The sequence below is a fragment of the Trachemys scripta genome, chromosome 11 (assembly GCF_013100865.1).
Source record: "Trachemys scripta elegans isolate TJP31775 chromosome 11, CAS_Tse_1.0, whole genome shotgun sequence".
Classification (NCBI taxonomy): domain Eukaryota; kingdom Metazoa; phylum Chordata; order Testudines; family Emydidae; genus Trachemys; species Trachemys scripta.
Window position 1 is genome coordinate 24219718 of NC_048308.1, and position 25715 is coordinate 24245432.

General features: G+C 40.0%; 1 protein-coding gene across 2 annotated transcripts in view; it reads left to right on the forward strand.

Annotated features, from left to right (window-relative positions):
• Nucleotides 1-25715, forward strand: part of EPC2 (enhancer of polycomb homolog 2) — an 84394-nt gene that overhangs the window by 55443 nt on the left and 3236 nt on the right. The window contains exons 8-13 of one of the 2 annotated variants that reach the window (XR_004647643.1): nt 142-231; nt 3728-3873; nt 3990-4333; nt 21704-21840; nt 24231-24390; nt 25547-25609. Coding sequence is in view for 1 of the 2 variants with exons in the window: in XM_034785356.1 (XP_034641247.1) it covers nt 142-231; nt 3728-3873; nt 3990-4333; nt 21704-21840; nt 24231-24390 (877 nt within the window). In the remaining variant the exon portion in view is untranslated. The remainder of the gene's footprint in view (nt 1-141; nt 232-3727; nt 3874-3989; nt 4334-21703; nt 21841-24230; nt 24391-25546; nt 25610-25715) is intronic. The other variant, XM_034785356.1, reaches the window with a different exon arrangement.

The following is a 25715-nucleotide window of genomic DNA, read 5'->3' on the forward strand; positions in this document are numbered from 1 at the left end:
AGTAGCATTACTCAGTATACAGTCAAAAAGAGTTAATTGCTTATGACCTATATTTAATTATTAGTGGCGTTAAAGAGGCCATGAAGTATCTCTAAATTGTGGATAGTATGATTATTGAGAGTGAATTTGCTTGTGCTTTAGGTACCCTCACCAGTATCAGAACCTGAAGAAGAAAATGATCCCGATGGACCTTGCGCTTTCAGAAGAAGAGCGGGATGCCAGTATTATGCTGTAAGAATTTTTGTTGCTGTTTTTTAATAGCGTACTGGCAGCATGCTAATATTAAGAAGAGTGTCTCTATCTGAGATAAGGAATTAGACTGTTTGTTCAATCCAAAGAAAATCTTCACAACAACCTTTCATTTTGGGTTTATTTTTATTCCCTATCTTTTTTTCCTCTTTTCTTACTGTAGATTGAGTGAGTGCTTCAAGATAATCTATAGCACTTCCAGCTAGTCAAATCAACCATCACTGCTAGGAAACAGGGAGTACTGCTTGTCTAGTTCTCCCAGCTCCTTTTTCCCCTCAGCCTTCATGTTCTGGCACAAATAATAAGGGTTCTGAGGTGGCACATAAACCTGGATATGTAATGTGATGATTTAATTAAGTGCTTGTCTGCACAAACAAGGTGGGATGTGAATCTATCTTGTGGTAGCCTGCTGTGTTCTAACTGTCCATGTGGACTCTGCTGATGTGCACTGATAGTTTAATGTGCTTTGGTCTAGACCGGTTTCAAATGCCACTTAAATGTTTGTGTAGACAAGCCCCAAGAAACAGTGGGTTATATCTATTAGTATTTAGAACAACTAAAGAGATTTAAACTGAAACCGTGGAGAGTCATCTAAGTGTAAAATGCAGAAGTTACTAAAAAGAATGATATTTGTTGTAACTGCTATATAAATATACTTGTTGAGTCAAAGAACTTAGGGTTAATAGAGATTTATTTTTTATATCAAGATGCTGCTTAAATAGATTACAGTGAGTACTTAAAATAGAGTACTATTACCAGAGGTCTTTCTTGAATGCTAATCTAAAATCTGTATGTGCAGTTTCATCAGTTAAGCTCTTTTTTTTGCTTGAAATAATTTAATTTTAAAATACAGAAGGCAACTAGACTACCTTTGAAAGGTCTTTGATGTACATTCTAAATGGAAATATCAAAAACTTTATGTAAAAGATCTCTTAACTGTTTAGAATAAACAGTGTGAAAATTGGCTCAGTTCAGGCACCAGATAATTTACTTAGAGGAAGATTACTATGCCTCAAATTCTTGATCACCCAGAATGATCCAGTAATTGGGCAAGCTTAAATTACAGTCTTTCTCTCCCCATCCTCGAGGGGCCCACATCAAATGAGCTGTAAGAGGACTATTTAAAAAAAATTAAGTGAAATTCATCAGAAAAATTATCATCCCAAGAAAGACACTTATTCATTTTTATATGTTTATAAAAATGCCTTTTGTACATTCTTGTGTTACAGCAAAATGTATTAATACTTAGTGAAAGTGAATATCCTTTGAGATCATCCAGATTCTTAAAGAAGAGTACAAAATTCTTTGAAGGTGTAATATAACCTCACAGACATGGTGGTGCTTCAGCCTTCAAACTTGAAGCAGTTTAGCAAAATGTCCAACCATAAGTGTTGCCATATCACCTCAATAGTGTAGGGATGGGAGAAGAAGAAATAAGTGACATAATTAGAATTTAAAATACTCATCAGCACAAACTAAAGAAACATCTGCTAAAATATATTTCATTTTTCAGGTCCTGAAATTCTTTTTTGCCTACAGAAATTCACTTGTTTTGTATAGCATATCTTTTATCAAAGCATACTTCTGTGATTTTCTAGATAGTCTGGATTTTAGTAAGGATATTAGTAAGATAATACAATTCTGTTATGCTTTTATTGGCTTGAAATATCGAGAAAAGAAAAACCTGAGCCTTAACGTATGAAAGCATTTATTTTACATAAGCTCTGTATGCTTTTGTCAATCTTAAGAAGTAAGCTTTACTCTGAAATTTTTTGCACTTTTCTTCCTGCTCTATGCACAGGCTACTGCATCAGAGGGAAAATGTGAGGTCAGTGTGATTTGGAAACTGGCTGACTCAGTCCTCTGAACTTGAGACAGATGTCTTGGTTTTGAAACTGTGGCAGTGGGGGAGATCTTTAGTCCTCTCCGTTTACCTGACACTGATAGCTTCATTGATCATAAGTGTTGATCACCTAAAACTCCTTTTTGAAATCAGTGGTAGCTGTAGATGCTTAACACTGTCAAAATCAGCCATGAATGCATATAGTGGAACTGGATAGAGACTAACCCTGTAGTGCCATATCGTCTTAGATCCAGTGGCATTGAGAACTCACCAAACAGCTGCTCAGACATTGGTGAGGTGTCTACTGCAGAGAACACCACAGGCAAGCTGTCACCATACCTTCAGAGTGATCCATTCTCTTTGCTTGCTGCACTGAGACATAAGAGGCTGGTAGTGACACACAATCCTTTTTGTAAGCTTAATCTTAAAATAGAACAAGTATTTAAAAGACGACATATTTAATTAAAAAAACATCATTTTTAATCACATTAACTTCTCTGTAATGAACTAGGTTGGTTGGTGCAGAGGAGAAGAAAAAATTTTTTATACAATACCCAGAATGTAGAATATGTACTCGTTAAAAGTCTACTGGAGGATCTTAGGTCTCGACTAAGTAGATCAGATGTGCTGTCTTGTCTGCAAGTATCCCAGCAGTCTCCCAAGTGACTTGGTTCCTTCTTTGGACACTGTGGGTCATGAAGCTTTCTGTATTTGTTCCTCTTTTTCCCCCCATAGGTTTTCTTAAGTGCATCTTATGGTTCTGTAGCCTCAGGTGTATCTTAGTGATTTCCAGGTTCCTACAGCTTATCAGATGTTATTACTCTAGTGTTCTTCTACTTTGCAGATACTTACCATTGATCAGGCTGTTGGCTTGTACATTTGCATCTAGCTCTGGTACCCTAGTGTTGTTCTTCAGTTTTGCTGAATTTTCTGAGTGCTGGCAGCAAGTGCCATCCCTGGTTGGCCACTAATTTAGTCATTAGATCCACTCAGCCCTAGAAATTTAGCTGCAGCTTCCTCCTCCTCAGCTCTTCCAACAGCAAAATGAATGATTTTTGATGACACTTTTTTTTTCTGGTGCAATCAAGAAAGGGGCTATATTGTGAGCACTCCTCCCCCCCCCAACAAAATTCCCACCTCCTTGTCGCACAGGCATACGTTTTCCCCCCACAGAAAGAGTTGTCTGACCCCTTAGTTTTGTGATCTGAACTTTTGCTAGATTGAAAACACAAGAGTTGACAAAGTGGGTCAGACCGTGGTTCATCTTACCCAGTATCCTGTCTCTGACAGTGGCCTGTACTAGAGTTTCAGGGGGGGATGTACTGAACAAGGCAATTATGAAATGATCCAGCCCTGTCTTCCATTCCCAGCTTTTGGTAGTCAGAGGTTTACGGTCGCCCCGAGCATGGAGTTGCATCCCTGACCATCTTGGCTAATAGTGATTGATGGACCTATCCTCCATGAATTTACCTAGTTCTTTTTTGAACCCAGTTATACTGAGAGCATTCCTCCCTGTGTCAGTTATAGGTAGTGTTGTAAGATACTTTTAAGAAATGGTATTCTACATTCATAGTTTTCTTGACCCAAACATATGCCATAAATTTGTGCAAAATTGAATTTTCTTCTCCTCCGCAGCCTCGTTTGGACCAAACTAATTATTCATGTGAGAATTCGGAACTGGCAGAATTGGACAAGCTGAGGTACAGGCATTGCCTCACAACCCTTACGGTCCCAAGAAGATGCATAGGATTTGCAAGAAGGCGAATTGGCAGGGGAGGAAGGTAGAGTGGCATTGCGTTGATTCTTTTGGCCCTTTTAACCTTCCCATCCTTTAAAAAGAGATCACATAACTAATGTCTATTAAATTGTTTTTTGTTTTTTTTTCTTTTTAAATCAGGGTTATAATGGACCGAATATCTACAGAACACGATCCTGTCCTGAAACAGATAGACCCTGAAATGCTAAATAGTTTTTCAAGCTCTTCCCAAACTGTAGACTTTTCTTCTAATTTCTCACGGACCAATGCTTCCAATAAACATTGTGAAAACAGACTGTCCCTTTCTGAAATACTAAGCAATATCAGATCATGTCGACTGCAGTGTTTCCAGCCAAGGCTACTAAATTTACAGGACAGTGATAGTGAAGAATGTACCTCAAGGAAACCAGGGCAGACTGTGAATAATAAAAGAGTTTCTGCAGCATCTGTAGCTTTATTGAACACCAGCAAGAATGGCATATCAGGTAGGCAAGGATTTGAATTGTTGTGGAACTTGACATTTACATCTCCTATGTTATCCCTGGGATTGGGCTGACAACGTCATCAGTGGGGATATGTGACCAAACAAGTACAGGTAAAAACTAGTCATTTTGAAGGTTTGAGATGCACAAAATCTTCACAAAAACCAACTTCAAGTTTCTGTGTAAAAAAAAAAATATATATATATATACAAAAATTTGGGTAGATAAAGGCCAGATAATGTGTTAGATAATGCAGATTTGGGTATTCATGGATCAAAAAGTCAGGAATTACCTGTGTTTCAGTGCTGCTGTGCTACGCCTCCAGTTGCTGAGATTGAGAGTTTTGAACGTATCTTGTTAGCTGAACCACTGTGTAAGGAAGGAAAAATACTCCTTGTAAGTGCAAAACAGCATTTATTTTAAAGGACTTATTCATTTGGCTTTCATATCCTGCTGAAGGAGAAAGAAAGCAGCAAAAATATGTTGATATAAAGCACTGGTGGTGTAATAGCAGTGCAATAACTATTTTTATGTGTGTGTATTGACTCCATTAATGTATATGTGTAGTGGGAAGTTTGTTTGAGGGAATACCAGTTCTTGAAGTATAATATAGCTACATGTACCACAGTGTGACTGTCACTCATTAGCTACAGGAGAAGAGTTGTCAGTGGTATCTTGATGATAGTCATGAGTAACAGATGCATTATTTTCATCCCATGAAGCGACAGTTTGTTTATGGCTTTTGTGGAAGGTCATCATTTTGTATAACTAACTTTGGTGAAGTAGTCTTTGATGGGACATTCTGTGTGCAATTATTGACTATTTAGGAATTCTTTCGTGTTTTAAATCCCCCCCCCCCCAAACTTTAACATGTATAAATGGCATCCAGTACCTAGATGTAACTTTTAGTTTTTTGAGTTGTCATCCAAATCCTTCTGTGTAGGTGCCAGTGCACCTCAAGCACATGTCATCTGAATAACAGTCTGTCAGAGCTGCGCAAGTGTCCTGTGCCTCCTTATGCTACCTTACAAGGGCAGCATAAAGGGTGGGGCAACTCTGACCCTCCCTCAATTCTGTCTTGTTACCTGTGACAGCAAGACAGAACATGGTGAGCATCTGACCTACTAGCTTTTAACTTGGGCTAAAATATCTTAAATTCTTCAAAAAAATCTTCAGTACTCTTCTGATTCACTTACATATGACCACCATGAATAATACTTACCCATCTGTGCTGACTATTGAACGGATTCCCCCCTGCACACACTTTCCTGTACTGGGCTCCTCAACATGGCAGATTTGAAAACTGGGGGCTTCAAGCCCTGCCTGTCTTATGATGGACTGATTTCCATTGAAAGATAGACACCCAAAGGTACGTCTTCTGTTAAGGAGAATCCCATATGTTGGTGTGCCTACCATTTTCTGCAAGAATATGTAAGTTATGAGACGCCCGATTGAAACTTCATCTTCTGGAGCAACATATAGGGGGTCTCTTCAAACCCAGAGGAGATTAAAAGCTAGCTTCATCTGACACATTGGCTAGCAGATAGGTGACATCAAAGACAAGAATGGAGAAGACAAAGCCAAGTAAGGACATGGCATCATGGAGAAGAATCTGCCTCATTACAACTGCAAGTGGCAAATTGCCAGTCCCTACTGTCCAGGTATGACTTTTTGACCGGGGTAGAGCGACACCCTTTCTCTCAAAACTCCCACATGACAACTGGGAGAGGCTCAGAAATAATCAGGGAAGGCCAGTTGCTGTCCAAGATGGCCATACAGGCTCCTGTGGATGTTGTCAACACCACAGGCAGATCTATGGTCACAGCAATGACGATGAGCAGAGAATTCTGGCTCAAAGCACTGGGCATCCCTAGGGAGATTCAGGTCACAATCCAGGACTTACCTTTTGAGGGCATGGAACTACTTAGTGAGTGAATGGACAGTGCTTTGCACACTTTCAGAGACTCAAAGGCCATCCTGCACTCCCTGGGTTTTACATCGCAACCCTGTACCATAAGCTGTATCACCCTCAACCCCCATCAAGACAACAGGTGCCAGCCTGTCATTCCTAGCAACTTGAGTACCATGCCTGGCAATGCATCGTGCTTCTACAGCATGTCAGCAAATGTGACAGGATGTTTGGGAGCCACATCACATCTAGTCCAGAGAGCATGAACTTCAGCAGCCACCTCACCCCATGGGTGTGGCCTGCCAAAATGTTGGACAGATGGATGTTGGAGATCATTGCCCATGGCTACCCATCCAATTCTACTTTTTACCTGTATCCACCCTCCTTCCCCTATCAGGGACCCTTTGCACAAGAGCCTGTAAAAAGCAGAGGTGGCCTTGTTGCTTTGCCTAGGAGCCATAGAGGAAGTGCCACCAGAATTCAGGGGAAGAGGCCTGTATTCCTGGAGTTTCTTAATCCTGAAGAAGAAAAGGGCGGTCTTTGTCCTATCCTAGACCCGAGAAGACTCAGCAAGTACTTATGCCATCTTAGGTTGAAGGTGGTAATGCTTGCCTCCCATCTTTCCATGTCTTCGAGATCAAGATTAGGTTTGTGGCTCTCAACTTGCATAGCACAGATTTTGACAGACAATGCATCAACAGTGCATTATATAAACAAGATAGGTGTGCTCAGTCATAACCCCTCTACCAGGAGGTCATCAGGCTGTGGACCTGGTGTCACTGGATAAACCCCTCTGGATTTACACTTTCCTGGAACCAGTTACAATCTGGTGGATTTCTTAAACAGGCATACAGTAACCAACTGTGAATGGTCAATGCAGATGTCTGTCGTATTGCACCAGTGGGGAACTCCCACAATAGATCTGTTCATCGCAGAGGGCAACAGCAAGTGCCCAGACTTCCGCTCCAGGGAGGGTATTAGCTCAGACTCCTTTCCGGACACCTTCCTGCTACAGTGGTTTGCAGATCTTCCCTTCCCTCCATCCCAGTGTTCCTGATCCTGCAGGTGATCTCAGAAATCAGCCTGGACAAAGCCATCTTGATCCTAATAGCTCCCTACTGGCAGAGGAAATTTTTGGTGTCAGACTTCCTGTATGTATTTGTTCCATCTCCTGTCTTTTCCCCCATCTGCCCGGACATGATACAGAGTCAGTTTAAAGCCAGAAGGGACAATCAAATCATCTAGTCTGACCCCCAACACCACCCAGCACATGCACACTAAACCCAGCAACCACAATTAGACCAAAGTATTTCTGCCCACAGGAGACTAGACTAGACTAATAATCTGCCACAGGCTGAGGATAGAAAGGACAGAGGTATATTCGTGCCCAAGCCCCGTGCAATGGCAGGGAGATGATTAAATGAGATATACACACACATCCTGGCAAGTGACCTGCATCCATATGGTGCTGAGGAAGGTGAAAGCCCCCCAGTGAAGTCACTGCCAGTCTGGTATGAGGGAAAATTCTGTCTGTCTCCACATACGGCGATCAGTTAGACCCCTGAGCAAGAAACAGCCACCTGAGAGAGAGAGAGAGAGAGAGAGAGAATTCTAATTGCCACCTCAGAGCCCTGGTCCTTCCTGTCCAATCTCCCATTTCCATAACTGATGCTTCAGAGAAAGGAGATTTTAAAATAAAAACAAAAAACAGAATGTATTGTGGAGAGGAGTCTCTTTCTGACCCCTGCAGGTGGCCAGCTAAAACCATGAAGCATGAGCTTTTATTACTAAAAGATGTAAACTGGAAGTGAGTTCCAGGGCAGCTGAGTCCACCCTCTACCACCACAAGGTACCCAGTCATATAGACACGCTCATATATTTGTCTAGCTCGCTCTTAGTAAATTTTAAGTTTGTTTGCCCTCACAACTCCTACTGGGAGGCTGTTCCAGAACCTCACCCCACTGATGGTTAGAAACTACCTTCTAGTTTCCAGTCTGAATATGTTCATGGCCAGTTTATATCCATTTGTTGTTGTACCAACATTGTCCTTTTGCTTCAATCGCTCTTCACCATCCCTGGTATTACCCCCTTAATGTATTTATAGAGAGGAGTCCTATCCCCTCTCTTCTTTTTGCTAGACTAAACAAGCCAAGCTTCTCCAGTGTCCTCCATCCCTTAATCATCCTAGTAGCTGTTCTCTGCATTGGTTCCAGGCTGAATTAATCTTTCTTGAACCTGGGGAACCAGAATTGTACACAGTATTCCAAATGAGGTTTTATCAGTGCCTTGTAGAATGGCATTAACACTTCTCTGTCTCCACTAGAAATGCCGGACCTGATGCATTCTAACATCACATTTGCCTTTTTCACAGCTGCATCACATGGATGGCTCAGAATCATCCTGTGATTGACCCACATACCCAAGTCTCTCTCCTCCTCCGTTGTGTCTTACTTATGACCCTGCAGCTTCTAGCAGAAATTCTTATCAGACCCTGAGTGCGTGACCTTGCACTTTGTACTATTGAATTTCATCCCATTTCTGTCATTCCAGCCTTCAGGGTAAACTAGATCTTCTTGTATAATGTTCCAATCCTCCTATGTATTGATGCTGCCTCCCAGGTTTGTATCAGTAAACTTCATTAGCATGCTCCTACTTTTCTGTGCCAAGGTCATTAATAAAAATATTAAATACGATTGGTCCCAAGAGCAACTCCACTAGTAACCTCCTTCCAGTCTGATAGATCACCTTTCATCACATCTCATTGCCTTCTCCCCTTTATCCAGTTCCTTATCCACCTTATAATTCTTGTACTGATCCTCTTCCCCCCCCCCCCACCTAATAATTTCCCATAAACTACCAGGTCAAATGCTTTACTGAAGTCCAAGTATATTAGCACTACTACTCTTCCCTTATCTAGAAAAAGTTATTTTCTTAAAGAATGATCTATCTTTGGTAAATCCATGTTGCATTACATCATCTTTTCTATTTACTTCCATTAATTTAATTATTTTTTCTATCACAATTTGGTTTAAATTTGTGTATACCACTGAGATCAGATTAACCAATCTGTAATTGCCTGGATCTCTTTTTTCCCTTTCTTAAGTATAGGTATGACGTTAGCTATCCTTCAGGCACATGGTGCTACCATCAAGTAGATAGAGGTATTAAAAATCCTCGCTACTGGACTAGCAATCTCATGTGCCAGATATCTCAGAACCACTATCAAATATTGCATCCATCCCTATAGTTGTTGCACCTGGCAGCTTGGGTGTAGGCTGGTTGAGCTCTATTGACAGACTGTTTTTGACAGGTTCAAGAAAACACCATACAAAGCCGGAAATCGTCTACCAGAAAATCTACCCCTCCAAATGGAAATGGTTCTCCTATGGGGAATCCAGCATAAATTAATTCCAGTTAATACCAGAAATCGTTAACTACATGCCACACTTGAAACAGGCTGGTTGGACTCTTAATTCTCGCAAAGTCCACCTTGCAGCAATATCAACATGTCACACTCTGATGCAGTCTTACTTGGTCTTCAGTCATCCAACAGTATCCAGATTCTTCAAGGACCTCCTGCATACATACACACATATTAGAGACCTGACTCCTGCATGGTATCTTAACACCATCCTCCTGAAACCTCCATTCAAGCTGTTATCAGATAGCTGCATCATTACCTTGCCCTTAAGATGTGCTTTCTGGGAGCTATTACCTCAGCGTGGAGGGTCAGCAAGCTCTAAACTCTTATGTCTGGATCTCCTTGTATCTCATTTCATAGGGACAGAGTGATTCTCAGACTGCACCCTAAACTCATCCCTAAGATAATCTTGGAGTTTCACTTCAATCAACCTGCCAGTCTTCTTCCTGATACTACCCTCGATGGGAGGGAAGAAGCTACTTACTTTGGATGTTTCCAGAGCCTTGCTTTATTACCTTTCAGACAGTCTCCCTACCTCTTTGTGGCTGTGTCAGGCTTGTTGAAAAGTCAAGCCATCTCATCTAATTGAATCATACATTGTATCTCCACCTGCTATCAATTAGCTGGTGAACTTCTATCTCCAAACATTAAGGCATACTCCAACAAGATACTGGCAGCATCTTCTGTCTTTTTTCAGAAATGTATCAATAGCTGAGATCTGTAAAGTAACAACATAGAGCAACCTGCTGATGGTAATTAAACAGCCTAGAGTGGCCCCCTCACCACGAACTGCGACTCTGCATTGGGAAGCTTTGCACAAAGCAGGGGACCCTTCCCAGATGGCAAGGACTAGCCCCCAGGGCCAGGAGAAAACCTTTGTAATCTTGTCCATCTGCCACTCATCTCTATTTCAACTAGCTCTGCCTGCTACTTTTCTCTCCATCCCACTCTCCCCCCACTTCCCACCAGCTCAAATCCAGGTCGCACATCCTCCTCACCTCTGGTGACATTTACCCTAATTTTGGTCCTCTCTCCATGCCCACTCTCTCCTCATTCTATGCACATTGCTGTCATCATCTCTGCCCCTTTCATGTCACCATTCCTAACTTCACACCCATCCCTTTTCTCCCCTTATCCCTTTTTCTTGCTGTCTTTGGAACAACCACTTCATCTTTATTAAGATCACAATCTAGACACATCTCACTCCTTCCAGCTCATGGCTCTTCCAGAGATCTGGATTCCTTTGGCTGAAGCTGCCTCTGCAGCTGCCCTTTCTTACGGAGGCCTCTCGTCTCATGCTCTCCACATTGGATCAGACTGGGGTGAGGGTGTTGGGCTGCTTCCAACATTCCCCTCTTCCCATTCTGTCTCCTTGTTTGAATAGCTCTGCATCTGACTGTCCTCTCTCTTCCCCTTCCAAGTTGCTGACAATTACCATTCACCTAACTCTTCCCCATCAGTCTTTCCCTCTCATTTTGACTTTTGGCTCTCTCTTTTACTCTCTTCACAATCTCCCACATATCTCCTCATATTCAGCTTCCACATTCATGACCCATCTGACACCTTAGCTGCATATTTCCTTGGCCTCAACTCTTCATTTGGCCCGCACCTCTTGCCAGTTGTTCCGCTCATTAAAGGGCCATTGACTACACTGCTCTCCTTGCATCACTGTCCTCCACTTTTAACTCTCATTACAAGATCAGCCCTGACTCATCCCCATCATCCACTTCACCAATTTCTTCCAAGAGAAGATTGACCAAATGGCCTTCCCTTTCCCCCCTACAGCTCTTCTCCTTCTCCACTGTAACAGATGCAGAAGTTTCTCATCTGCTGTTCTCCTCTAACCCCTCCACTTGCCCCAGTGACTGCATGCCCACCTCCTGATCTCCCTTGCACCCATTCTCATCCTCTCACTTACTATTCTTCACTCTCGTCTGGCCCTTTTCCCCTCTGAATCCACATAGCTTTAGTCTGTTCCATCTTAAAAAAAAAAAAAAAAAAAAAAAAACCCAAAACAAACAAAAAATCCCACCTGTGACCTTACTTGCTTCTCCAGCGAATGCTCCATCTGTGAGCTCATTGAATGCATTGTCTGTAATTGCTTTCTGGAGTTCCTCTCCTCCAAGTCCATCCTAGACCCTTTCCAGTCTGGCTTCTATCCCTTGCACTCCACTGAAACCGCTCTTGCCAAAGTCTTCCTAGCCAACCTTAGAAACAGTACTCCATCTGCATTCTCCTTGACGTGTCAACAGCCTTTGACACCAACAATGCTCAATCTTGTCCAACCTTATCCATGACTGTCCTTTCCTAGTTCTGCTCCTTCCTTTGTAATCACTTCTTCAGCATGCCCCCTTTCAACTTTCTGAGGGGGTTCCAAAGGGCTTAGTCCTTGGGCCCCCTTCTCTTTTGTATCTCTGAGTAATCTCATTCACAAGCATAAATTCAACAACTATTTCTACACTGATGATTCATCGATCTACTTCTTTTCTCTAAATCCGTTTCCTTCTATCTAAACTAAAATCTTGGCCCCACTCTGACATTTTTTCCTGGGTGTCTAGTTGTCAGCTCCTGTTCACTGTGTCTAAAACACAGCACTCGACCTTTCCCTCTCTTCCTCTTTTGATCATTCTGGGCAACACACCACCATTGGGCCTGAATGTCATCTTCAGCTCTGACTTCTCTCTAGGTCATCACATCCAGACTAAGGCCATGTCTATATTAGTGATCTTACTGGGGCACAGCTCGTATATCCTCTCTGTGCTGACTGGAGAGAGTTCTCCCATCAACATAATATAACCACCTCAACGAGCAGTGATAGCTATGTCTCAGGAGAAGCTCTCCAGCCAACACAGTGCTGTGCACACTACTACTTATGTCGGCGAAACTGATATCCTCGGGGGTGAGTGGGGGTGTCACACCCCTGAATGACATAAGTTTTGCCGACGTAAGTGGTCATGTAGACCTAGTCTAAGTCTTGCAGATTCTTTCTGCATAACATCTCTAAGATAAGACCATTCCTATCCATCCACACAGTCAGAATCCCTGTTCAGGCTCTCATCTCAATTACTGCAACATCCTTTTCTCTGACCTTGACAAATGCAATCTTGCTTGCTCATGTACATTCAAAATGCTGCTGCAAAGATTGTTCTCTGAGCCCATTGCTTTAACCATGTCACCTATTTTAAATTCCTCAACTGCCCCACCTCTTTTATTTGCTCAAAGAAAAGCTGCTTGTCTTCTTTCACAGCTCTTGACAGCCTAACCTCACCCTACCTCCCATTCAGTATCAAAATGTTGACTCTGTCGCCTCCAGTCTGCCAATTATGTCAGTCTCCATTTGTTAACTTTTCAAACAAGCACTTTCATGCTTTCTCCCATGTTGCCCCTCATGCTTGGGAGGAGTTCTCCATCTATAGGCATAGCCCAATAAAGTATATGCCTATAGATAAACATTTGCAAAGCTATTTCATTATCCTCCTTCAAATCCCTACTTAAAACTTCCTTTGCCGTGATGTTTACACAAATCTTGATGTAGGCTGCTGGTGTTCTGGAACCACTGTCTGTCATGCTGAACAGCATTGGCTCATTGTTTCCTTGTACTCCCCTAGTATCTGTCTGTTGTCTTATATGTAAATTATAGAAACTTCAAAATTTAGGACTTAATCTCCAGTTTGTGCATATAATAACTACAACTGAAGGATTTCTTTATTTTAAGACCGTTTACTATTTGCCAAATACTTACGAAACAAATTATTTTCTCTAAAGATGAAAGTGATGAGAATTCTATGTACTTGCAATTTTAAGATTTATTGTTAATATATTTATTAAATGTTCTAAATTTCATATTTAATGTTTTATAGTTGTAATACAAGATTGTATACACAGCATTACCTGTGACAGTGTTTTTAGATCTAAATTCCATTTTATTTATCACTTAAAGTGTACAAAGATTGGTTATATTTTTGTAAAATGTTTTTCCTTATGCAGATATGAAATAACCTTTAATAATGGAAGCTTAGGATAAATCACAAAGCTTTTTGCTTTCTCTCTGAAAAGACCATACATATGTACAATGCAACCCAGTTAAAGTTGCTGTAGGAACCTTAAGTTTTACATTTTTTGACTTCATAAATTTAACATTGCAACTTTAACATTGTACTAATACAACTTCTTGTATGTATTGATAGTGTCACAGGCTTTCCTGGCTCGTGAGACTTTTTAAACCAGATAGTCCTGGTCTGAATAATTTTTAAAATGTAAGATACCAGTTCTGCAATCCCTTACTACTACGTGTAGTACACGGTGCCCATGGGACAACTCAGGGTATTACGTGCTTCCTCACTAGCAAGGATGTGTAGGATTGGACCCTAAATTTGATAGATAACAGAAGAATGATTGACTGCTAATGAGGAGGAGACAACACAGTGTAAAAGAAAAAGAAACCGCTATTGCAAGTTACTTGTTACACCAGAGCATTGTGTCTACTCAAGGGGTTTGCACCCGTACATTTATGCTGGTGTGAAAAACCCAAGTGTGGACAAGGACGAAGACTACTTGCGCTTGTTGTTAAAAATGAAACATCAGCTTGTGATATGTAGAAATTTTTTTTAACCTCTCAGTTGTGTCACTTGCCAAATAACATTTGCTGAACTTTCAATGTAGCAAATCTGGAATCTAATTTTTTAAAAAACATTTGACCTAATATGTTTCTGATGGTATTTTTAATTTTGCAATGTATAGAGCACAGAAGTAGGCACTTGATTTATTTATTTTAGATCTATAAAATGACAAGAATTACTAATATATGAATTTGAAAAATAAAACCACATATTTACGATCAGTATTGGGTACAGGGACCACATGGTTCGTGGTTCCATTCAGGAGATAATTGTCAGTCAAGTTGGTGTGACAGCATGAGTTTAACTTGCACCACAAATCTACCATTAAAGAGCTGACAATGAAATACCAGTAAAGATCCATTTTTGGAAAGGTTATTGTCTTAACTGAAAATAAGTCTTAAGGTTACCTGCTGTGATCTTCAGTGCATAAGAAATCTGTGGGGGAAAAAAAAACACTCCTGCCTTGTACTCGCAATTTTATTTATTAATATTACTGCTTTATTAATAACATTGCTTTATTTGTATTACAATGGTGCCCAAAATGTTCTAGCTACTTTACAAATATGTGAAGAGGGGTATCTGTTCCTAAGCACTTGATTTTAAGAGAATAAATATGTGAATCTAGTGCTCGTAAAAGGTGCCAGATCAGCATATGAATAAAGAACAGTTGGTTCAAACTAATTTTTTCTTTCTTTCTCGTGTTATGTCAGTTGGAAAGGGGGAAGTGGTTTGAAGAATTAGCATAGACATTTTCCACTGAAGCAATCTGCCCGTTCAGATCAAAGTGGTGCAAACTTTCATGGCCCTTCTGGACCCTCGCTAAGCCTAGACAATTAGGTTACATTGCTGGTGACAAATACCTTCTACCTCAAGTTTGCTAGGAAATGTGACCACTTCCTGCAGTTTCCATTGTCATTTATGATCACTGTAGCATCCAGAGGTCTGGTTGTGCTCAGTGCTGTGCAGACCTATGTTGAAAGACAACCTTTGCCCTGAAGAACTTAGTCTACTTTCAGGCAAGAGACAACAGTGTTAGTATAACAGACAATTGGAAGAAATGTTTGAATGAGGGTAACAGAAATAGGTATGTGTAGCTCGATACTATGAGGCAACTTATCCAGTCTAGGGATGATAAATGTATGGTGAACTGCAAGTTCTTATTTGTGGGGCTGAAGGTGGAAGCCATGCAAAGGCTTTAGTTTATGCATAGTATAGCAGTCCACCTCTTGAGCAGGCCAGGTAGGTTGCTCTTGGCTCCCAGTCCGCTTTCATTGCTAGTTCAAGTTCCTTGGGCCTGATCTTTAAGATTACGAGTGAGTCAGGACTCAGTGAACATCAGTAACTGCACTGCAATCCATCTCCTCTCCTCCTTCTCCCCCTCCCCCCACACACACACATTAGTTGTGTTTCTCTGGGACAATGATTCTAATGAAAGATGTAAGAGTCAGAGATAAGCACACTCATATAATGACAGGTTTCAGAGTAGCAGCCGTGTTAGTCTGTATCCGCGAAAAGAACAGGAGTACTTGTGGCACCTTAGAGACTGCCACAAGTACTCCTGTTCTTTTCACGGATACAGACTAACACGGCTGCTACTCTGAAAAGTGTCATTATGCAAGGCACTGCATTTAGCCGTATGGAGTAAAATTTGTTAGTCTCTAAGGTGCCACAGGTACTCCTGTTCTTTTCACACTCATATAAGTGATTTGGCTGTGGAATGAAGCAGTTAGACTAATGAAAAGTCTACCCATCTTTAGGGCAATCTGAAAAATCCTCTTATTAGATAATGATAAGCTTTCTCACCATAGCAGGAATGATATATAACATTCTCTAATGCAGAGATTATTATTACTGAGGAAGGGAGAAAAGCAGAAGATTCTATTAATTTCACTGTGGACCTTTCTCTGCACATTTAATTTATATGTGCACTCAAATGCTACCGTGATGGCAGCCCTAGAAAATCCTAAAATAGATAACAACACTACAGGTTAAAATCCTCAAACAATGGAATCGTTAAAACTTTGCAAACTTCCACATTTCCCCTTAATTTGCTTTAACCACGATGCAGAGAGTGACAATGCAAGATCATTCAGTTCTTGGGCTCTAAGACTGACAAGGATACTAAAGGTGATGGTGACTTTTGATGTGACCATCAGATTAAGACCACCAGCTAATTTCAGATTGACCACTAAAAAGTCATTAGGTGATAGCTACGGATGTTGCTAGGATTCATACCAGTGACATAGTTAACAATGTTTGTTACTAAAATCCTAGGTTCTGTAGTCTCCTACATACCTTGAAATATTTCATATTTGTAACAATGTGTCAAACATAATTAAAAAAATCTGTCTGGAAATATTTGTGCAACTGATATATGGGTCAACACTTAACTAATTTGTGAGCTCTCTGGGGCCGGGACTGTCTTTTACAGCATGTATGTACAGTGTCTAGCAAGATGCAGCTCTGTTTCTTGATTGGAGCCTGAGTTACTGCAATACATATAATAAAAATAAATTATAATTAAGTAGGTATTATGCATCATTTCGGTTTATTTTTTAAAAAAATCAGGCAATAACAATCATGCTCTACCAAATTTTAAGAACAAAACAATAGGTTTATCTTCCCAGTTCCTTACTGTCCTCATTTATGCTCATTTTAGAAGACTGTTGTGAGGTGATTGATTCTCACACAAAGTTTTGTTCACTGACTGAACCTGTTGTGCATACCTTTTCAACAGTAATTCAGTCAAGGTATGGAATTTAGGAAATCAAAGAGAAAAGAAAGCGTGCAGAAATAAAAACATAAACTACCACTGTGGAGTTTTTTTTAAACCATGTTGGAAAGGTTGGTAAACCACCAAAAAGCTAACTGCAATGTCTATGGATGTATAACTGAATTAATTTGCTTCATTAATGTGTTTTAAGAGTGTACATGTGGATGTAAACTAATAGGGACACTTTTACAAATAAAAAAATGAACATAAGAAAGTGGTATACTGGAATACCTGAGTCAGATTTAGCAATCTTTATAGAAGGTGGCATAGCTCAATAAAGTGTATGCCTATAGATTAATAAGGAGCTTTTTTATTAAACCACAGACACACACACACACAACACGTAGTTTGAAAAGGATTTTGCTGTGAAATGGGTAATATTTTGTGTAGCAAATTTAATAAGATTTAATTGTGAACATCGGTACTCATTATATTTTAACTACAGGTGTCTCATTTCATTCCAGAGAAAAATAAATAAACTGGCTAAAGATTTATTTTGTTTGCTTACTCAGATTAGCGCATTAGTAAGTGTAAAGAAAATCTTGGTTTAAAAAAAAAAAAAACTACTAGTCTGATGATCCAACATCTGTGTTTTGAGAGTGGGTAATAAGAAAGACCAGTCAGAATGAACTATTCTACTCTCGTGTATAGTCCTGTTTCAGCTATTTCCTGCAGCATCCCTCTAAACAATACATAAAGAATTACTATTGCACTAGTACCTAACTCGAAAAGTCGGTTTTCCTGGGATGTTGGAAGCCCACTTAATTAGCGCTATGAGAAAATATTTGCATATTGGTTTCTGAGTATGGTCTGACTTGACTGTAACTAAAGTCATCCTTCCATTGCTTACTTAAAATGTAAGTAGCAGATGAACTAGAGCCAACACTGAAAGTGTAGAATGGTTAATATTTTAATTGTTAGCATGGTGTTTTTTTCATTCAGCAGATACTATTCATGTAGATTCTAGATATAAGTTGGGGTTGCAATACCATTGAGTATATGTAATTATCGTTGAGAATGAGATGCTGCAAGGTTTAGTGAACAAGAACTTTGGATATCGAATCCACTCTTTGTCAGCACCTAAAAGAACTTAATTCTATGACTGAATAAAATCCAGGTAGCATTAAGCTGTTAACAGTATTTTAAATTAATTTGGTTGAGGAAATAAGGATTCTGTCTAAACTAGATATGGGAAACAATAGATAAGGGTAACGCAGTTGGTGGCAAAAAGAACTGGAGTACTTGTGGCACCTTAGAGACTAACAGATTTATTTGAGCATAAGCTTTCGTGGGTTACAGGCCACTTCTTTGGATGCATAGAATGGAACATATATTGAGGAGATATATATACACATACAGAGAGCATGAAAAGGTGGGAGTTGTCTTACCAACTCTGAGAGGCCAATTAAGTAAGAGGAAAAACTTTTGAAGTGATAATCAAGATAGCCCAGTACAGACAATTTGATAAGAAGTGTGAGAATACTTACATGGGGAGATAGATTCAGTGTTTATAATGATGGTTGGTATATTTGTCATAGCTATGAACCAGTAAATGACCAAGAATAAGCATAGTCTTGCATCGTTTTGCTTTGTTATCCTAGGAATAGCTAGTATTCTACCATGCACCTCATGCAGTGTTAATTTTGATGTGGTTATTACTGCAATCATAGCTTAGATTCTGGCCTCTGACTTCTTTTGAATGATCTTCAGTTTATATGTGTGTGTGTTGCACGGGAAGGAGAAATAGGGGAGAGTTCATTCTGCCCTATTTCTCTCCCATTCCCACCCATATCTATAATTCTGTATTGACCTCTCAGTTTTGCTTTAAACACCAATGTTTTCTACATTTTTTTAGCTTTCAGTATGCTCTGTGTTTTCCTTCAGAGTGTTGAATTCTGCTTATTATGGTTTGAAGAAAAATATCTTGGCATTGAAACACTATTTCAGACGAAATGCTTAACAAAACATTCAGTTCAGTGCAGATTTACAGTAAAAGCTTTGTTATCTGGCACGTTCGGGGATTAGGGGGTGCTGTTTAATCAAAAATTCCGGTTAACTAAGAGTTATGCTTACCAATGAAATACCAATTTTCAAAAAATTAGAATCAATAAAATGAATAAAGTATATAATAGTATACAGGTACTCACAAATCCAATAGTAGTACTGCACTGCAGAGTGGTTGGTTTCTTGAAGCACTTAAGTGTATACAAGTAAAGTTTTCGATACAGTAGATTATCTTATGACACAACATATCACTATGGGCAGCGCATGGTCACTAAATGGTCACCAGATCACTAAAAATACACTTAACACTAAAACTATACTGAACATAAATTAATCTTTGATGATTCAGAAGGCACTTCAGGATTGTGCAGTGCCTCACAGTCATCATTATCAATTATCATTGTAGCTGTAGAAGGTGTAGGAGATTGGCCTGAATGAGACACTCTGGATGAGACACTCTGGAAGCTGCTTTTTTGAATAAATCCCTGATATCCGCTTGCTTACTTGTCTTCTGCCTCTTTTGCATAAAAGTAGAGTGTAGAATGTGCAATTGCATAACTTCCTGGACAGTATACTAGTCCCGGTTACTAGATTGAAGATTTGTATTGGGAGATATCAGAAATGCCGGTTAATAAAGCTTTCCGGTTGATAAATTACCAGATAACACAGCTTTTTACTGTATATGCAGCTGTTTACATGAGTCTTCAGAGAATAAAGTAGACAATAGTTTTTGCCATAGGATCATGTTCAGTAATTGGATATGGGAGAGAATTAAAGTCCATTCCTTTACAAATGTAAGATGTGTTCCCCCAACAGACTCGTTGGAGGTTTTTTCTCCTTGTGAAAAGCTGGTATAATGTAAAAACTTGCTGTTCATTATGGTCATGTCAATTCATTTTTTATAACATAGGGCTACTGATATTTTCGTTATGGTAGCCTACAAGAAAACTGACAACCTTTCCGAAATACTAAGATTTTCTAACAATTATGTTGCGTCAGTGGGCATTGTAGTACAGTAGAACCTCTTCAGTCTTGCACTTCACTAAATGTAATCCTGTGCTAAAATTTTACTTTCAGGTTTGGAGTTCATTAAATTGAGAATTAATGACATTTTGTTGTATTGTGCTGAGGCTGGGCCAGTGCAGGTGCTGTCTGTCTTGAGGGACATATCCTTCCCCACCATGGGAACAGCATAAGGAATGTCATCTTTATTTGCTTTTGTGGCTGAATGAGTACACAGGTAGCAGCTGTCAGAGCAGCCAGTGGGGAACGTAAATCAGTGGGGTGGTGATGGCCTTTATAACTGTTTTCTCTCCCTGGATTAAACTGATCACTGGGTTAATTATTATTCCGATGGCTGCATCAAAACCTCAGGAATAATGACGGCCTGCACCCTGCCTTTATTCAACAGCATGTGGGGAGTTTGTTATTTTTCTAGCAGTTTTCACCCACTCATCTCAAAGCACATTATAAAAAGAAGATAGCCACCACCATCCCCATTTTGTAGATATGGACATTAGGGCAAACAGCACTTCCCTTCCTAATGCCCTGTGAGAAGGTGATATCCTTCAAGTTTGCCTCAATGTGTTTCTTACTAGTCAGCAAACTCTTTAATCTCACTTGAAATCTCTTGTCCCCCTTCCCCCCATTAATGAGGCCTTGATGTAATACTGTCTAGTTGCAGAAAATGCTGCTCAAGTCCTCCTTCAACACTCTTTAAAAAACAACGAGGGGATGAAATAACAGGAGCAGTTCGAAAATCACAGGATAGAAATTGCTTATTAACCTTAAACGCTGACTGTGATCCATCATGAAATTATTGGAACTATATGCTAGATTTTAGACCTGGGGAGCCAGTTTTTCTCACCCTACTCCAGTTCCTTGGTCTTCAAGATTTTGGTGCACCTCTAAACCTGCTGCTTAAGTGCACTGAATGGTGCTCCACTCACATTGCCTAATACATATCGGTAGAGTGGAGATCTGATCACATAACACAAATACTAGGTGGTGCTGGAACTACCAGGGGCTCTCCTTCTGAACACATCCCCATATCTCAGGGGGAAGAAAGGTAGAAAGAGGCTACTATAGAGGGTAGTAGCTGAGAGTGGTTATAGTGAAAGAAAAGTGAATTAGCCATTCCTCTGTCCCAGCCATGATATGGGAGATCCTTCTCATTTCCCAGAAGCCAAGAGAAAAAATTCTTTATGATTTCATTGGTTGGGAAATGGAGTAGCTTCATAAAAGATGTCATTTAGTGGGTGTGGCTATGATGTAGTTTCAGTTTAATTTGCCTACCAAAAAGTAGCCTACCTAGTACAATAGCCAGAGCTACTGAGAAGAAACACTTTGAAGGCACTTTTCAGTGCTAGTAAGAAGCTGTTGTTTCTGAACTATCAGATCCTTATCATAGGTGACTCTATACTGAAAGGGAATTGGCCAGTGGTACGCATTTACACTGGTGGTTTCACCTTTAGAGACATAGATATATTGTGGTCTGTGCAAGTGTTCAGTACCCTCCTTTCATGCATCTTGTTTTCACATTTCATTGTCCCATGTCAGTTTGCTTTGTACTTCACTTTTGTTCTAGAAACATTTGTTTGTTTTCTTCAAATATGTGAAACTCTGGCTTCATTTTTCTCTTCCACAGTAACAGGGGGTATTACAGAGGAGCAGTTTCAGACACATCAACAGCAATTAGTTCAAATGCAAAGACAGCAACTTGCTCAGCTTCAGCAGAAACAGCAGTCTCAGCATTCCTCACAACAGACGCATCCAAAAGCACAGGTAATACTCCTTTAAAATCTTTTTGATGTGCCAAGATCATCTTCCACAGTAGGTTCCCCCTCCTGCTTGCTCACTTTTTTTAAGTCTTTGTCACAAGTTAAGATAACCTTTTGTTAATGTACTGATTGTGTGAAATGCATTTAAATTATTTTGACCAAAATCCTTTTTAAATTTCTCTGTGTGGCTTTGGAAAACTGAACAACTCTCTAGGTACCAAAACTTTTTTGCTTTTATTTTTTCTTGTAATTCAGAATGTGGTTATCCCTTATAAACTTTGAAGGGACACTGCTAAATGAGTGCATATTTTGAAAGTATGAATGTTCTTACTTACGTTGCAAATGGTTTGTTTTAAAAATATAGTTCCACTATTTTTATGTTTGTTTTACTTTTAATACTTAGGCAACAGAATAAACAGTTTTACTTTGTCAGTTTGCCAATTTCACTCAGGGTTTCATGCACAATGCTGCACTATTTGGATTGCAAACATTGCTGGGGATTTTTTTTATTGGAGAAAAATATTGTTAAAAAGCATTTCTCTGTCTCTAAAAAGCATTTCTGTTGGTCTTGGCTGTTGTCTTATTTATTTATTTACTTTGAAAGCAAAAAAACCCCAAACACAACAAAACTGGATTTTAAAGCAAATTTGCTTAACAGGTATTCCTGTAATAGAATAGGAAAATGTTTGATGTCTTACTGCCTGCACAATTATCTGTTCTCTTTTTCATATTTAAATTTCTTAGAAATTAAATACACTTTGTTTAGGGTTAGAATTTGCCACCTGTACTGTTATTGAGTCGTACCTTACTGTGTGAGTAGTCTAGTTGAAATCAGTGTGACTTATTTTGGAGTAGGGTAGTGTGAGTAAGAGTGGAACAACTTAGTCCTTTGGTAATTATTGAGTTAAACAGCTTTTAAATGTGTTATGTTCCGAAATTTTTTTGCGAGAATTTAATTTTTCCAATGTAATATCCACTGTGGGCAAAGGATGCACTTACTGTCAGGTTTACATAGCTAGTATTTTGCTAAATAATAAGAAAAATATAGGCCTGCTAAACCCAGGGTTGTGAGTTGAATCCTTGAGGAGGCCACTTGGGGATCTAGGGCAAAAATCAGTACCTGATCCTGCTAGTGAAGGCAGGGGGCTGGACGCTGGACTCGATGACCTTTTAAGGTCCCTTCCAGTTCTAGGAGATAGGATATCTCCATTAATTTATTTATTTATAAAAATCTTATTAAACATTACTAGAAAAACTTTTTCCCTATATTATTGTGAGCAGGGTGTACATGAACACCAGTGTTCCTTTCTCCCTCCAACCATTTTCTGAATTTATTCATCATAATCTTCCTGTATATATTATTGGTTGCAAAGATTTTTGGGCTATTTCCATAAAATATGGAATGGTGATTCTAATTAGGAGGAGAAAATGATATTTGATGGTTTAGATATTGAAAAGTTAGTGTATTAAATATGCAGCCATATACCAGTGGTTCTCAACTAGGGACCTGGGGCCCCATAGGGGCTACGAGACGGTTTTAGGGGGTTCGCCAAGCAGGGCCAGCATTAGACTTGGTGGGGCCCAGGGCAGAATGGTGAAGCCCAGGACCCCGAAGCCTGCCATCTGGGGCTGAAGCCGAAGCCTAAGCCGCTTAGCTTTGTGGGGCCCTCTGTGGCATGGGGCTCTGGGCAGTTACCCTGCTTGCTACCCCGTAATGCCAGGCCTGGCTTTTATATGCAGAAAAATGGTTGTGGCAGAGGTGGGCCGTGGAGTTTTTATAGCATAGTGTGTGTTTGGGGGGGAGGCCTCAGAAAGAAAAAGGTTGAGAACCCCTGCCATATACAACCAATAGGGTACTGTATCAAAGGGTAGATGGCAAGTGCTGAAAAAATGAATATTAGTACTTATCATGTCTCCAAGGTGGCTGGATTAGTAGAAGAAACATTCTTCCAAAGCTCAGTAGGCAAGATCCCTATGAGGCAAATTAATCCCTGACAGAATAACGTTTTGGACTTGCCTAGACACACATGTATATACGTTAAATAAATAAACCTTCAGGATTTCAAAAAGCCTCCCAAAGTCTGTGATACAAAAGATTTGTCAAACACACTATGAATTTTATGTGTATCAGTTTAATGAGACCTTTTACAGTTGAAGATTGAAGAAGCTCCCCTATGCAGCCTGTCCACTTTCTTTATAATTGTCTAGATCGACCATTGTTGGGAGGGATTCATAAAACTAGATTCATGACCTTTAAATATTTCATGTTATAATGTTGGTTCAAAAGATGCTTCCCCTTAATTCACTAGTAGGTATGTACTGTTGTTATTGTCTTAATGTGTTTTGTCAGCTAGTACTGGCAGAATTCTAAACACTATTTGGTTAATTCCATAGGGCTCAAGCACCTCTGACTGCATGTCCAAAACACTCGACTCAGCCAGCGCCCACTTTGCTGCATCTGCAGTGGTCAGTGCACCTGCTCCCAGTCGCAGTGAGGTAACAAAGGAACAAAACACCAGCCACAACAATATAAATGGTGTTGTCCAGCCTTCAGGTGATGATTTCTTAATGTTAGCTGTCTAATGGAGAGTTCAGAATCTTTGAACAAAGGACTTCTAGTTTCTAAAAATATATTTGAGTTGAATAAATAACAGTGCTGATTTTAATTATTACTCTTTTAATTATACAGTTTTGTACAATGGCCTGGCCTTATCGAATGTTGATATGTTAGTAAACTACAAACTATATTTGGATAATGTTGAAGATCTAACAGCATTTTCAGAACAAAAATTTCCTATCTTTAAATCATGAACATTAATTCAGTAACTTTTCCATTTTCTTTTCAAAGTAATAAAAACTCTTTGTAAAGTATGGATTGGTTATGATTGGTGCAGTCTATCACTCTATTCACACAATTTTTTTAAAATGCCATGTGACAGGGTCAGGCCAGATGGCTACAGGAGAGTGTGTGAAGGCAGATATATTAGTCCCAGATTAAGTAGATCCCTTTTCCTTGGGTAAGGTAACATGGGCAGTTCCAGAACAAGCAGGAACTTCTGGAACCAATTAAGGCAGGCAGGCTAATTAGGACACCTGGAGCCAATTAAGAAGAAACTGCTAGAATCAATTAGGACAGGCTGGTTAATCAGAGCACCTGAGTTTAAAAAGGACCTCGCTTCAGTGTGCATGCGAGGAGCTGGGAGTGGGAAGGCATCTTGCTGGAGGATTGAAGAGTACAAGTATTATCAGACACCAGGATCTGGTGGTGAGGTCCTGTGGTGAGGATAAAGAAGGTGTTGGGAGGAGACCATGGGGAAGTAGCCCAGGAAGTTGTAGCTGTTGCGCAGCTGTTCCAGGAGACACTCTAGACAGCTGCAGTCCACAGGGCCTGGGCTGGAACCTGGAGTAGAGGGTGGTTCCCCCCCAAACCTCCCAACTCCTGATCAGACACAGGAGGAATTGACCTAGACTGTGGGCTCTAACAGAGGGGATGGTCTCTGGGCTGTTCCCTGACCCACATGGTGAATCTCTGAGGCAAACAAATCCGCCAATAAGCGCAGGACCCACCAAGATAGAGGAGGAACGTTGTCACAGCCATTATTCAGTGTCTTGTGATCTTCTGGATGGTTTTATGGGGAGGGAGTTGGTGTTTAAAACTTTCAAATCCATAATTGGTTCTACGGTCTTATGAAATTTCATTCTTTAATTAGTACTGTAGCCCCAAATCAGGATAGAACATATATGCTTATCTTTATCCCATCGACATCATTGATGTAAGTATGTACCCAAAGTTAAGTATGTGCTTAAATTCTTTTCTGAATAAGTCCTAAATGTACATACTGGCACAGACTAGAGCAGTTTTTCCAGAGAACCTAGCTG